General features: G+C 37.1%; 1 protein-coding gene across 1 annotated transcript in view; it reads right to left on the minus strand.

Annotated features, from left to right (window-relative positions):
* LOC126816616 (trissin receptor) overlaps positions 1-9,784 on the minus strand; it is a 42,631-nt gene extending 32,847 nt beyond the window's left edge. Inside the window, exon 1 of the mRNA XM_050543316.2 lies at positions 9,294-9,784. Coding sequence (XP_050399273.1) covers positions 9,294-9,588 — 295 coding nt within the window. The 5' untranslated portion in view covers positions 9,589-9,784. The remainder of the gene's footprint in view (positions 1-9,293) is intronic.
* Positions 9,785-17,218: the final 7,434 nt, after the last annotated feature.

The following is a 17,218-nucleotide window of genomic DNA, read 5'->3' on the forward strand; positions in this document are numbered from 1 at the left end:
TCACTTATTCCCCGTTAAATAAATATCGGTCACCGGGTGCAGCTGTACAACTTCAAGGACCTTGGCCTCAAGTGCATGGGACCAACTCTACATTTTCTGAAATGTCAATAAAAGCCCTGGAATGATTTCATTTAAAAAAAATAATCAGAAAGTAAATCTAGTTTTATTTATATGCTATTTGTTGCCAGAAAATATATTTTGTTACGAGTCTAATTCAAATTTAAAAATAAACAATGGGTCTGAGGCATATTTTATTGATATATAGAAATAAATGCAGTGTTCTCATTATGTGATAAAAGAGTGCCAGAAATGTCTCGAAATTCAGCCATTTGTGTATTTAGTATATCAAGTATATGCGTGTATTACAAAGCTCTGATTTGTGTGATTTGTGTACACCCCCCCCCCCCCTCCTCGTGTCACTATCATGTACATATCAATTCTGCTGCCAACCCACCCACGCGAACATGACTAAATTATGAAACATTGTCTAGTCGTTTGTATGTTACGACAAAACGAGGCCAGCGTGGCTCATTTGCTGCAGAACGGAAGGCCTTGCAAGGATTAGTGTCTAGTCGTTTGGATGGTACGAAAACCCGAGGTCAAAGTGGTTCCCCGTTGGCAGTGGTGAAGTATGGAAGGCCTAGCAAGGATCTGTGTCTAGTCGTTTCGATGGGACGAAAAACGCCCGTCCCCTCGTCCATGGTACAAGGATTAGTGCCTAGTCGCTTGGATGGTATGCAAAACAGAGGTCCCCGTTCTCTCCCTTTGTCTGTGATTCTTGACCGAAGGCCCGACAACTAACTTTGCGTGCAGTTTTTTAGGTAGGACGAAAAATCGAAATCCTGTGTGCATATTGGCGTGCACGAAAAATAACCTTTTGCATTTGGAATTTTATGCACCCACCCCACCCTCGAACAACGCTTAACATAACATTTTGTTTTCATTACCTACATTGTAAAATTTGTTTGATTTCAGATGACTTAGCCCCGGTTACTGGCCTATGTATAGCTCCCTTAATTTACACATAAACTGACCTAAAACTGCACTGCACATATAATAAACCAATTCCCATTGAAATAAAGGTGAAGCCGTACCGCATAATAATATGATTTGATGAAACCCAACTGCTACCTGAAGTTTCTCGCCTATCGAAGTTATAATATCCGCCGGTGTCATGGCGGCTCGCACATTATAAGAATCATTGCTTTGAAAATGTAGAACGCATTAACACAAAGAAAAACTGATGGGTAACTAGTTTAGTGGTCCAGTCTTCACTATAATTTGTGATAGAATTACTTATTTAAAAAAAACTGAATGATGTAAAAATAAAAATGGTTGGAGTGCCCAAGTTTAGATTTGTCGTTGATTTCATAAAGATGTTAGGATATAGAACGTTAAATACTGTTTGATTCAACATGGCGGCCGAGGGGTTTAATATGATATAAGTACAAAATACATGTACATGTAGTACCAAATGGTTTATATGTATGAGAGTCAAGGTTTGGACTAAATGTCTTGGGGAAGTAGGGGGCGACTAGCATGTGCCTCTCTTTAGTGGACCGATGTGAGATTGCCCATTGTATTAACTGGACGGGTAGGCCTATTCACCTTCAGTTATGTGTCAATGTCAAATAAGCGGCTTCGTATCTGGGCCGGTTTAATTCTACGTATCTCTCGTAGCTGAGAGAAAAAAATTTTTTTAGCCCAGAGAATATCTTCCGTCAGAGTGGTTGTTGATTCATAGATTCTAATAACCCCTTTTGAAGTTTATATGAAAGCTTTGATATCTGCTATGCAGATCTAGTTCATATTATAACAGTAAATAATTAAAATATCCCATAGGGATTATAATAATATGTATATCATGTAGGTGTGCATGTAGGTTAAAATTGTGACCTCTGTAAATAGGCCCGTTCCTTGCATTTAGTTTTAGAGTTAGGAGTGCTAAAATTGAGAGAGCGAAATGGGGTTGATCGACCACTCGACACAAACTAGGTCATTTCGGGACTAACGTATGGTTCAATTTTAATTCAATAATTCGCTTGCGCGTAGGGGTCTAGCAGTGGGGGGAAACCGGGTGATCCTGAAAAAATACACAGGTTGGACGGGCGACCTACTCCTTGTCACGTACGGAAAGATACCCCAGCAGTCAAAATAGGTCAAAATAGGCGATTTCGGTTTCTAGTGTCGATGCATCGTTACGGTCAGTTTAAAAAATTGTCTTTTAAGGATAATGTGTATAGTACCAATACCTATCACATACGGAAGAGGCGATAAAATCTCTTTGCATTTCCAATTTCAAAATTAATTAAAACCAATATTAAATTCCGAAAATCGTTTTTTTGCTAAAACTCTTTTCTTTTTAATGTGATCAAAATGGGGGTAAAGCACAGAGTCAGGGGTGGTAATGGGCGTATTGTGTCCTAATTTCATGGTTTTCGGACAATCGGTGCCGGTGTCACGGCGAAATTCCACTTTTTTCCCCTCATGGAAGCCGTAAATTGACGCAAGGAGTAGGGTCGCCTGTCCAACCTTGTGGGTTTTCTCCGGGTCCTCCGGTTTCCTCCCACTGCTAAAGACCCCTACGCGCAAGCGAATTATTGAAATAAAATTAAACCATATGTTGGTCCCGAAATGACCTAGTTTGTGTCGAGTGGACGTTAAACCCCATTTCTCTCTCTCTCTCTCTCCGTAAATTGACTTGAGGCCAGTGTCCTTTAAGTTGTACAGCGGCACCAGGTGACCGATATTTATTTAACGGGGAATAAGTAATAATTCATATTATAGCAGTAAATAATTAAAATATTTCATAGGGATTATAATAATATATCATGTCTGGGTATTACAGGGTTAAAACCAATATTAAATTCCGAAAATCGTTTTTTTGCTAAAACTCTTTTTTTTTAATGGGATCAAAATGGGGGTAAAGCACAGAGTCTGGGGTGGTAATGGGCGTATTGTGTCCAAATTTCATGGTTTTCGGACAATCGGTGCCGGTGTCACGGCGAAATTCCACTTTTTTCCCCTCATGGAAGCCGTAAATTGACTTAGAAAAAAAAACGACGAAAGGCAGGTGACAAGAACAAACGACTTGAACGAATGCAGGTATCACCTTGAAATTTTCAGGGTGCCTAGGTACCAACGTGAAAAGTTGCTCGCCGGAATTTAGTACTCATGGTACCGTTGGTTCCTGTGTAGCGCATGCGCGAAATCAAAACCAGCTAAACTCGAAAACAACCTTGTCGGCACGGAAAACATCAAAAGAGAAATTCGAATTTTTGAAATATTCAAATACCAAACATTCGACCATGATCCAGGCTATCCTCAAATGTATTAATTTCGGTAATAGGAGACAGATTCTCTAAGCCACGACCAATTGTGTATGTTTTCAATCCCATAAATGTGGATTTTTCACTAATTTTCATTTTCATTTCAAAATGGCGTCCATCAGTTGACCTAAATTAAATTCTAAACCGATAGATTTTTAGGCTTTCCTTCAAGCATTCAGAAAATGTAACTCTTATGTCTTTAAGTAAAATATTGCAAAAGCCGTATGGACTTTTCACATTTTGAGATGGTGGCACTTCCGGTTTGCTCGACAAACTCCATATTTTGTGTACTCATCAGTACTGTCTTAGCTAGTACAGAAAAAAAATTTCAAGGCAATCTGACCTATATTTCGTCGATTTTTTTGAAAACTTTGATCCTTAATTTCACCAAGGGGGGATAATTTAGAAAATTTCCAAGGACATCATTGAAGTCGCATTGGCAAGATCTACTAACATTCTAAATTTCACGAAAATCGCACAACTATTAAAGAAGTTGTCAAATTGGTAATAACTTCCGGTTCGAAATGACAGCGACAAATTTTCGAAATGCCAAAATCCGAAATTGCAGAATTGAAGTAAATGTTTCAAGATACTCAAAGAAAAAAGAATTAGTAAAATAGGTCAAATAGTCACAGAGTTACAGCATTGTAGGTCAAATGCATTCCTTCGTAAAATTCGGTGATTTCGGATTCGTAAAACGTTTTGAAAATATATTTAATCAACAGCCACCACCCATTTTTGGGGGGATAGGTAAAAGTTTCAGAACGATCCTATGGTTAGATTCTGAGAAATCCGATTTGTGGACAAAACACAAAAAAAAAATAACAATAATAATCTTAACAGAAACAATAAGCTTTCATATGTAATATGAAAGCTTAATAATCTTAACAGAAACAATAAGCTTTCATATGTAATATGAAAGCTTAATAAAGGAAAATATATTTCATACAATTGTTATACTGTTACTGTTATCGTGAAGAAACATGATTGTTTATTTAATGTTGTATATGACAAACATGTAATCATGTACATTTTTTAAATAAGAACAATTATGCTACATGTATGAATAACTCTAAAAAATTATGTTTTCATCAATCCAAGTATTTTTTTATTTGTATTACTTGATTTATACTGAATAAAGATTACACAAACATACAAAATGGTGTTGGCTGTGTGACTGAATTCCTCGTTGAGAAGTGGTATCGGGTGTCCCATAGAGAAGAAGCAAACCCTCCTTGTGATACACTTGTGAACATTTTAAAAGACCCATTTCGCTGTGTTCCAGAAAAATCCCCATTATAGCTAGTGCATTACATGGTTGTTGTTGGGGGAAAGGTGGGTCTTTTCTATTGGCAATGATTTACTTTTTATAGGCCCACATTGAAATGTGGTCGTATATTGTCGTCGCCCCCCTTTTGCTGTAAATATCCGATTGACTTTAAATTTATACGCAGTGTTTAAGGTCATAAGACGAAGAAGCCTTTGATTTGCTCTGCCCAGGCAACGTTCCTGTGCTCCGATTGCCTTCAAATATGCACAGAATGTACCTTGGGATTCTAGCTATCACATATTAAAAATAGAAGAGTGTTGGATTCCGAGAACGTTCAAAATAAATTCAAAACCCGCCCCCAACAATCAAAGGTTTTTTGCTTAAAAAATTGCCGTATTTTATCGAATTTTTATTGTTCTTGATATCTGAGGATTTTTCTCAATTTAGTATGTGATAAATATCATCGCGGCGCAGCCAACCGCTAGAAATTCCAGAGATTTGGATGCCTCAGCAGTCAAAAAAGGTCAAAATAGGCGATTTCGGTTTCTAGTGTCGATACATCGTTACGGTCATTTTAAAAAATTGTCTTTTAAGGATAATGTGTATAGTACCAGTACCTATCACATACGGAAGAGGCGATAAAATCTCTTTGCATTTGCAATTTCAAAATTAATTAAAACCAATATTAAATTCCGAAAATCGTTTTTTTGCTAAAACTTTTTTTTTTTTAATCGGATCAAAATGGGAGTAAGGCACAGAGTCCGGGGTGGTAATGGGCGTATTGTGTCCAAATTTCATGGTTTTCGGACAATCGGTGCCGGTGTCACGGCGAAATTCCACTTTTTTCCCCTCATGGAAGCCGTAAATTGACTTGAAGCCAGGGTCCTTGAAGTTGTACAGCTGCACCCGGTGACCGATATTTATTTAACGGGGAATAAGTGATAATTCATATTATAGCAGTAAATAATTAAAATATTTCATAGGGATTATAATAATATCTATATCTTGTCTGGGTACAGGGTTAAAACCAATATTAAATTCCGAAAATCGTTTTTTTGCTAAAACTCTTTTTTTTAATGGGATCAAAATGGGGGTAAGGCACAGAGTCCGGGGTGGTAATGGACGTATTGTGTCCAAATTTCATGGTTTTCGGACAATCGGTGCCGGTGTCACGGCGAAATTCCACTTTTTTCCCCTCATGGAAGCCGTAAATTGACTTAGAAAAAAAACGACGAAAGGCAGGTGACAAGAACAAACGACATGAACGAATGCAGGTATCACCTTGAAATTTTCAGGGTACCTAGGTACCAACGTGAAAAGTTGCTCGCCGGAATTTAGTACTCATGGTACCTTTGGTTCCAGCGTAGCGCATGCGCGAAGTCAAATCCAGCTAAACTCGAAAACAACCTTGTCGGCACGGAAAACATCAAAGGAGAAATTCGAATAAAAAATGATACAATGATTTCACACAACAGGCCAGCTATTAGCCTCTCGATTGACAAGAGTTTCATCGCCCTCCATTCATTATAACCAATGTCATCGTGCCCTAAAGAATCAACAAATCAGCTTGCTTATCTCTGCTTACCCTAGGCAAAAAATGCTCATCTTTGAACTCAATCATGACATTGACCTAGTGAACGCCTACACCAAGTTTGAACATTCTAGCTTAATTAGAAGGAGAGTTCTTGTGTTCCAAAGTCCCAGCCCTTCAAATTGCTTCTATTTTTCATTTTCAATTCAAAATGGTGACCATCACGTGACCGAAATCAAAATTCTGATCCGATAGATTTTTAGGTATTCCTTCCAGGATTCCGAAAATATGACGCCCGAGTCTGTAAGTAAAATAGCAAAAAAGCCTTTTTGATTTTTCACGTTTAAACATGGTGGCACTTCCGGTTCGATCGACAAACTCCATATTTTGTGTACGAATCAGTAATTACTTGTCTAGTATCGAATTTTTTTTTTAGGTCATTCTGACCTATATTTCGACGATTTTTTTGAAAACTTTGATCCTTAATTTCACCAAGGGGAGATAATTTAGAAAATTTCCAAGGACATCATTGAAGTCGCATTGGCAAGATCTACTAACATTCTAAATTTCACGAAAATCGCACAACTATTAAAGAAGTTGTCAAATTGGTAATAACTTCCGGTTCGAAATGACAGCGACGAATTTTCGAAATGCCAAAATCCGAAATTGCAGATTTGAAGTAAATGTTTCAAGATACTCAAAGAAAAAAGAATTAGTAAAATAGGTCAAATAGTCACAGAGTTACAGCATTGTAGGTCAAATGCATTCCTTCGTAAAATTCGGTGATTTCGGATTCGTAAAACGTTTTGAAAATATATTTAATCAACAGCCACCACCCATTTTTGGGGGGATAGGTAAAAGTTTCAGAACGATCCTATGGTTAGATTCTGAGAAATCCGATTTGTGGACAAAACACAAAAAAAAAATAACAATAATAATCTTAACAGAAACAATAAGCTTTCATATGTAATATGAAAGCTTAATAACAGAAGTGACACACGTCACATATTATCACTTTAGTTCCACCTAGAGACAAGATATTACAAATACCTAGCATGGGTGTGTAAAATCGAGAAACATCCTGCATCGAACATGAGTGCAGTGATGTTACAATATGATATGGCAGTATGCTTGAATTTGTTCCATTACATTTAATATTTGATATGACATCGTGACAAAATGATCAATAACTTCTGTTAGCGGAGAATTTACAGTGGTTGACTATCGTTTTACAAATATCAAGTAGTGAAATTCTGTATAATTACTGACGTATCATATTACATAATTATCTGATATACATTTAAACCCCATAAAAACAATTTTATAGTATTGTATGTTTAAAGCAGAATAATGCTTACAATTTCCCAGCCATATGAGAGGGCAGTGTTGTGAGGCAGGACAGGATTTTCCTGCGTAGCTCTTCCTTGTCGGTTATACAGGCCAGAGGGCTTGGCAATAAGATTTAGGTCTAGTTGTTCAAATGATTCCCCTTTATTGTATGATGACTTATTGTATGTCAGGTTGATTTCGACCCAATACTTGCGTTACTAGGGAGATTTAACGTCCACTCGACACAAACTAGGTCATTTCGGGACTTACACATAGTTCAATTTTATTTTAATAATTCAGTGGGAGGAAACTGGAAGACCTGAAGAAAACGATGAGGCTGGGCAGGCGACCCTACTCCTTATCATGTACAACCGGGGAATCGACATCACGCCACTTGACGCAATGACACAGCGCACACGTGCTAACCATATTAGACCCCCCCCCCCTCCATCCGCGATGAATATACAGAAATGTTTTTTTGACAAATTATGTTTTGTGAAATTTGTTGCTCGAGATTTGTTTTTCGTTGTTTCTATTAAATTAAGCAAACATAAAATTTACAAATCTGACATGACAGATGTCGGAAGTGTAAAACTAATATAGATTTTACGATGCAAATGTTTATTTTAGTGTACAAATGTCGAAATACGACAACTAATAAAGAAATAAGAATTAAGAACTATGAATTAAGAAATAAAAATTAAGAATTATGAATTAAGAACTAAGAATTACAAACACTGAATAAAGAACTTTCTGGTCTTCCATAATAAAGATCTGAAGTTCTAGCATTGATAGTTCAAAATAGATACAGAAAAATGAATAGATTGAAAATTTCAATCAAATTACTTTATTCTGACCGAAGTTATGATGTTGACAATTTTTTATAAGACTAGCGTAGACTCGATTTTCATCGCTATTATTGTTAAAATAATAAATACAGTCACGATTATCCATATTTAAATCAAATTATTAAACATACATTATGACGTCACATTAATAATGATGTCATTGTAATAATCATATTAAACATACATTATGCAAGAGCTAAATCTGCCTATTGCAGGTCTTTCTTTAGGCCTGAAATGTTATCTAAATTATTAATTATACATTAATTAACTTATCCAGACTATAATCAGGCAATGCTAGCCTATGATATTTACTGGATTACAACCCGGTCTCCTGCTTCTGATTAGATCAAAAAATGGATAATCAAGACTATTTTATTTATCGTACCGACTTCGACTTTAGTAATGATGATCGAGGCTAGGCCCAAAATTTAATCGCAAAATACTCGGATCAGGGTGGATCAGTTTGACTGAAATTTCCAGCAAATTCCCTTTACATTATCTAGTTTTTAACTATTATAGTGAGATCTACCAGACTTTATCTAATCTCCGATATTATATCTTTAAATGGGGGATCGTGTTTCAGTCTATTAAAATCACTACCATCCGCTGATCCAGAGAGTTGATTATGGGCTAGTCTTGTGAATGTCTCATTAATAATTTGATGTGAATAGGCCGATTTATCTCTTACATAAGGCATCTTTAAGCAATTGCAAAATGTAAGAACAGAAACTTTCCCCAATCTATACAGATTATTCGTTAAAATCTATGGCAATACAAGCATCTTCTACACAAAATTTCTGCATCATGAGGAATCTTCACAGATCGGCCACACCAGTAACCGGAAAATGCTTGTACATATGAACCAATTACAGATCGGTGATCGGTAGCGCATGCCTTAGACACCCAATCTCCACCAATGTCCCGTACAATCGTGAGATCGAACTCAGCACCCCTCCCCTTTTCGGATAATACAAAGGAATACTTACACATGATTTCCCCCAGATACCATATTTCTCTAGCATATATATCTATAACCGCTGTGGGCCCCGTGATTACCAGCACCAGTAAATCAGCTACACACAGGTTCAGAAATAATTTATTGAAAAAAGTTCTCATGGCTCGACATCTATAGACGACAGTTATCACAGCAAAGTTACCAAATACTCCCACAGAGAAGATGATGATATACAGAAAGGTGGTCACACCGAGAAGATAAAACGGTGGCTGGGGAACAACTGGTTGAGTCAAGTTAGCGAACATATTGCTGAAATTGCCTTCCATTTCTTTTATACCACAACAAGTCCCAAATACCACTGTTGTCGTTTAAACAGATCACAAACTAAACAAAGTAATAAAATGTCCTTCCATTTCTGGATAGTCCTACCACTAATGTGTTTTTAAAAACAAAGTGCCAAATTCCACTATTGTCGTATAAACGGGTTACAAACTAACTTTCCGTGCTGTTTATTCTTTCTGTTATATAACAATATAACCAACTGTTCCAAGTTGATATGCTGGATGCCTGTACTGGTTGTTATACAACAATATAACCAACTGTTCCAAGTTTATATACTGGATGTCTGTACTGGTTGTGCAATTCCCGAGAGAACAATTTCTATTTCTACTGAAGTCAAATTACGATTAACAGAGAAATTTCGTCATCTTCGGTATAATGACAAATAGTTAATATGTCTGCACAGTAAAATGGCTTCGATTTCTACTCAAATCAAATTATGTTTAACACAGAAAGTTATTATCTCCAGAATCAGAGACAACAGTAAAAAAATACACCACAGAACATCAAACTTTAAGAAATTGTTTCTATTTTAAAATATCACCACCAATCTTCTTGACAGAAGGTTAAAATTATAAGCAAGTTTTTGTTAATTACGGTCGCTGATACCTGTCACTACGAACTATTAGATCGATATGAAAACAGTTGTATTTGACTCGCATTTATTATCATTAAGTCTGTTAGGTTTAAACAGTAGTTGTTCGTACTTGTCTCTCAATGTATATATCCGATCTAATATTGATCTTATTTCCCGTACAGATTTATAGTATCGTCAACTTATACTAATCAATGTTTAAACGCCACCGGTTATTCCCACACAGTTGACAAGGAAATAAAATTTTACCTACGTCCTGAAATGCCCTAGCTTGTGTTCTTTGGTAAAGTCTACGTGCGGATGGCATAAATGTCTATTTAACTATAGCAAGTTACATTGGTACCCAATCAATGACACAGATCAGTAGGACGTTAAACCCTATTTCATTTAGTGAACAAAATCTCCCCCCCCCCCCATGCACACTCCATGACGTCGTATGCCCGTCTTCATTAGCCCAGTCAGGGCAGTATAGTAGGACGTTAAACCCCATTTCATTTCATTTCATTTCCACCAATGATACACTAGTTCATAATAGAGATAAAATGAAATGAGGTTTAACGTCCGACTGGGCTAATGAAGACGGGCATATGTCACAGAGTGTGCTATGAGAGAAATTTTGCCCGGATAGCGGCGCTACGGCCTTCTCTTATATTGAATTCCAACTGCCAAGGGATCTTTAATGTGCACGCCAATGTGTACACAAGACCTCGGATTTTCGTCCCATCCGAACGTCTAGACAGCTGTTCTTGTCAGACCCTCCGTTCTGCACCATTGACAGGGGGAGGGGGGACCACGCCGGTAAATCCCTTTCGGAGTACACCGGGATCGGACCCGCGACCTCCAGGCTAGCGAGCCAGCGCCTTACCCACTTAGCCACGGTGGCTCCAGTTCATAATAGAACGTTTACACCGCGGTTGTAATTCCATCAGTAGCACAGGTATGACACAAATGTAAACAGTGACGGCGGAAATGACGTATTTATTTTATACGACAATAGACCGTGACCGCAGCATCATCGGTAATAGTTTGAGTAACAGTATTACGAATATCCGAGGTAAAATCGTCACCGTTTATTGTCATCAGTAGTAGAAATGATAGTTGGTGATATAACACGATTACACGCCGTAAATTCGTGGCCGTAGTAGTAGAAGTAATGTAAAATACACACACGCCGTAACGATGGGGTCATAAAATTTTAACGTTCCCTTCCACCTACGGTTATGTCGCAGTCATTTTTCACCAAATCAGCGGTTGAAAATATCCACTGGTCCCATTCTATATAATTTAAAAATCACAGAGTTGCATGCTACTTTAACCAGATAAAAAATCACAGATCGCATCAAGCCACTTTAAACAGATAAAAAATCACAGACCGTCCCATGCAACTCTACTTTGCTATTATGCAATTTGCAGTCTATATCACATACAGACAGCCTCGTGCTACTTTTGTTTAGATATACAATAACAGACTGCAGCATGTTACTTTAACGAGATGCACGAACTGTGTATAAATCACAGACCACCTCGTGCTATTTTAATTAGATATACAATCTGTATATAAATCACGGATCTGTGTTTATGAGGACATGAATACGTATTTATGAGGGCATGGGAACGTGTTTGTGAGGACATGTCTTATACAAATAAAATACAGGCTGTAAATAAGTCGTTATTGTATTGAGTCTGTAAATTGTTGTTCAAACCCATCAATAATTTAATGAACCGTCTCCTGGTAGAGATATAATAACATGGCTGGTGATTGTTAAACAATTGATTGATTTTTAATATTGGATGAGCAGACGTGTCATTGAAGAAAGGTTTATACAAGTGTTTATGTCAACCACGGGTCCTGTGACGAACTGTCTTGTACCGTAACGAACTGTCTTGTACTGTAACGAACTGTCTGGTACCGTAACGAATTGCCTTCAACTGTAACGAACTGTCTGTTACTGTAACGAATTGCCGTGCACTGCAACGAACCGTTCTTTAGTGTAACGAACTGTCTTTTACTGTCACGAACTGGTTTATTTTTACTGTGTCAATCCTCCTAGAAAATCTGAAAACGGGATGCGGTCGGCGTAGAATGTGTAAATATAATTACTTCCACGTGGTCTTGTTGGGTATGTTTTGGGTATAGAATACACGACTCGTGTACCGATTATAAAATGTTCATTGTTTAAATTATCAACATCAATCTTGATTGTAATGGACGAATATTTAAAAATATATATATTTATTTTCTTAATTTCGAATTTTCTGGAATATACTGAGTTAAAGGTCTAGCTCCTTTAAGATAGGTTGGATTTAAGGATGATAGAACGTGGAATATTAATTAAGCGGCCATGTTGAAATAAAAGCTTTCTAGATAGACCATAATGATTAATATTTGTATAGCTACCAGCTATAGTTGATTACAAGTTATTACATAACTTATTTTATCAGAATACAATATTGGGTATAATAATAATGATCTATATATTATATTTGACACGAAATCAAATGAAATGAAATAAAATGGGGTTTAACGTTCTACTGTTCTGCTCCTATACTGGATGAATGAAGACGGTCATACGCCATACAATGTGCTATGAGGCAAATTTTGCCCGGGCAGCGGCACTATGGCCTACTCTTATATCGAATTCCAACTGCCAAGGAATCTTTTACGTATACACGGGACCTTGGCTTTTCGTGCCATCCGAACGACTAGACAGCTGTTCTTGTCAGGCCCTCCGTCCTGCATCACCGACAAGGGGGCTACCACGTTGGAAAATATTTGACTCTAATGCATGTTATATAAGTACACATAATCACATTATATTTTGATGAATTTAGGGCAAAACTAATACATTAAATGTCTGGTATAATTGAGCATGAATGAGAGCATGATGTTTCTTTTTCGATTTGTTTGGGGTAAACCGTTACCCCCCCCCCCCCAACATACCACCACCCACCTACTATAATCGATGTGTTTGAGGTAAACCGTTACCCCAATCGATTTGTTTGGGGTAAACCGCTACACCCCACCCCACCTACTATAATCGATTTGTTTGGGGTAAACCGTTACACCCCACCCCACCTACTATAATCGATTTGTTTGGGGTAAACCGTTACACCCCCCCCCACACACACACCTGCTTTAATCGATTTGTTTGGGATAAACCGTTACACCCGACCCAACTTACTATAATCGATTAGTTTGGGGTAAACCGTTACACCCTCACCCACCCACCTACTGTAATCGATACGTATTAGAGTAACTATACGGTATTATTTTATTGCAGATAATCTACCATTAAACATAATGCATGTCTTTTATGTTATTATATCAATATGACATGCATATTAATAATGTCGTATAATATATATTCTGCATGTCTTTTATGTTATTATATCAATATGACGTGTATATTAATGATGTCGTATAATATATATATATAATATATTCAGAGTGTCTAACCACTAACCCCGTTTCCATTAGTCCTGTAGCAGCAGAACAGTAGGACATTAAACCCCATTTCATGAAATCCCTATCCTCTGCAATGTGGTTCCAGTGGACTTGTCTGTTCATTCAGTAGATGTCAATGAAACAGTTGTCTTGACACCGAGTTTCCCAAGCAGGAAGGGCTAACGTCAAACAACTTATTATAAAAACAAATGTCGCAAGAGTGATATATAATAGGTCTAAATAAAATATGTTTGACAAGACGTGAAGCCAGATTTTATTGCGGTCTATTATTGGTAATGACGGCCAGTGAACTAAAATGAGGTCTAACGTCCTACTATTCTGTTCTAATAAAGCCGGATATATCCATTTAGTGTGCTATGAGCAACACTGTGACGGGATAGCAGCGTTACGACCTAGTCTTATATCGAATTCCAACTGCCAAGGGCTTATGAAATGAAATGATGTTTAACACCGCCCCTAGCACATACAAACACACACACAATCACACTAATATGGAGAAACGTTCTGAGTCAGAACCGTATTCACTGACACACCGTGGCCTCCTTTCCTTTGGAATAAGTTGGTAATTAAGTAAATTTCTTTAAAAAAAATGTATTTTGAGTTGACCCAGTTGCATAATTTTACCTCTTTGCATAAATAAAACAGCCACATAGCTCTTGTATACTAAACATTCAATTGGCTTTATGAAACACGTGTTTGTGAAATTGAATTCTATTCTTTCCTAATAAATTAGTTTAATGTGTAATTTTCGAAGATTATGCAGTCTATTGTTGTTTCGAATCGCTGGGTGATAAAAGTCCAACATGAAAATACAATGCAATGAAATTGGTTTTAACTACCTACAGTTTCTACTGTCTGAAATGACTTAGATTTGTCGAGTGGACGTTACACCCCATTTCTCTCTCCCTCTCCCCCGAAATGACCTAGTTTGTCTCGAGTGGAAGTTACCCCCCCTCTCTCTCTCTCTGGCAACATCGAACGGAAGCAAACGCGTTTTACCCATATAGCGATGTTTACTTACGATGTATCCCATAATGTCATTCATTCGAAAGCCTAATTTAACAGCGCCAGACCATATTGGTCTATTGGATATATCTATATTATTAAAAACTATAGATTAATATAAAATAAATCATGACATAGACTAATATATTGTACAAACAGAGATCTCGTTTCCAACATGTCACATATCACATAAATATAGAATTCTGTATTATTGTTTAAACAGTCGATAATGGGACTGGGAGGTCTGAATACATTTGGTGTTCAGTTCATACACCACGACTATTGGAAACTTATGCCTAATGCTAGAAACCTACGATTGAAATCATATATTGAGATGAGTCGTAGCAATCCAATCGGCAAATCTCAGCAGATTCCAGTACCCTACGTCCAGCCTCGGCTGTATGACGACGTCCGCCATTGGAACTACTTTCAAGTTCCCGGATTACCAACGGCCTTGCCCATGACGACGCCTTTGAAGAATGTCTTATCATTCAAATATTTCAAAGTCTGAAGCTGTTTTTCTTTCAAATTTATCCGATTTTCTTCAAACAAAGACAAGTTTGCACTGAAAATTCTAAACATGCTTCGAACGACGCAATTTTGATAACTTCTTTTTAAAAGCGGCAAGTTTTCCTAATAAGTAAACCGGTGCCGCATCGCAATTGTATAGTCGTAGATATATATCACTTACCGTCATAGAGCCGAGGTTAGATGTAGAGTAACAGAATCTGCCGAGGTTTGCCGAGTGGTAGCAATCGTGTTGATCGTACGTTCGCGTTCCAGATCATGGACTCAATAGCGAAATATCCCGTCGGAACGTATCTGATCGTATCTGAACGGGTGACCAATCTTGATTCATCGTGGCACCAGTAATTGACCAGACGTGAACATCCAAGCGCATCAAATCATACTGTAACGTAACCACTCGCATTAAACGTGAAATTTCAAAGACGTAAATACAAATTCCACAATCAGCTAAGAATGGCCAATCGTCGCATTTAAAACGAATCGCACGACCTAGCATAATTAAATACAGATGAAAATACAATATTAAACTGAATAGTTCTGTTGTGTTGGAGAAAAATATATGGGATTAAAGTTTCATTTTAATATATTAAAGAGTAGCCATTTGACTTTGGTGTAACTGAACATTGTATATATATATATATCACTATCATCTCTATAAACTTTTAAATGTATAAAAATAAGCACTTCACAAGGTATTATTAACATATTAAACATAATACAAGCAATAATTATGCCTTGCACTCCCCCCACACTCCCCCCAAAAACCCTCTCACGACAAAAATATAAAAAAGCATATACATATCACAGGGGCATTATGGGAGATTAGATACAGAGCTGGAAGTTCTCACTATAATAGTTAAAAACTAGATAATGTAAAGGGATTATGCTGAAATTTCCAGTCAAATTGATCCACTCTAAACCGAGATTTTAGCTTCTGAATTTTAGGCCTAGCCTCGGTCATCATTACTAAAGACGGTACGATAAAAAAAAAACCATAGTCTCGATTATCCATTTTTGGATTTAATCATCAATGAGCGTTGAGCAGCAAATCGAATTGAATGAATGAATGAAATGTGGTTTTATGGCACGTCAGCACCAACCGGGCTATATTGCGCCAAGCATATGATGAGTTATACGAGACAAACTAAATAATAATCACAATAGTAATCTATATATACATAAATAAAAACAAATATCACAGAGATTATCAATTAAAAACAAATATCACAATACTTTATGTATATATAATTAAAATACATCAAATGAAAATTACAAATATATAATTAGAATTTTGTGTAAAAATTTGTCTCTTTTAAAAAGTCTAGTAATCTACAATATAGACCCGATTGGGCAAATAATTGATATAAGGACTGGCAACGGTAATGATTAGATCTAATATCCTTAAGATGCTTGCACCCAATCAAAATGTGCTTAACTGTCAAAGGAACATGACAGTGTTCACATTCTGGTTGAGGCTCTCGCTTTAAGATGAAAATGTGAGTTAAAAAAGTATGACCAATGCGAGAGCGACACAAAACAACTTCATCCCTCCTGTTAGTTCTATAGGAGTTGGGCCAATCTCCTATGAGAGGCTTAATGTGATGAAGTTTGTTAGTGCCTGCAAGATCCCACGACCGTTGCCAACGGCCATAAATTAAATGATTAATTGAATGTTTAAAATCCTTATATGGTATTAAAAAGGGTGATTGAGGAAGATCTAAAGCAGCTTTGGCAGCAAAATCTGCTTGATCATTCCCCCTTATATCTACGTGACTGGGGAGCCAGCAAAAGACGACGTCTTTGCTGTCGAACTCGTAAGATAGTAGCAGACGATAAACATCTGCTACTAATGGGTGTTCAAGCTGTTTGTTGTTAATTGCTTGAAGCGAGGACAGAGAATCAGTAAAGATAATATATTTTAAAGATGAAGAGGATTGTATGAACTCCAAGGCCTGAATAATGGCCTGGAGCTCAGCTGTAAATATTGAAGCAGCAGGTGGAAGACACACATAAATGGTCTCAG

This window comes from Patella vulgata, chromosome 3 (genome assembly GCF_932274485.2).
Source record: "Patella vulgata chromosome 3, xgPatVulg1.2, whole genome shotgun sequence".
NCBI lineage: Eukaryota > Metazoa > Mollusca > Gastropoda > Patellidae > Patella > Patella vulgata.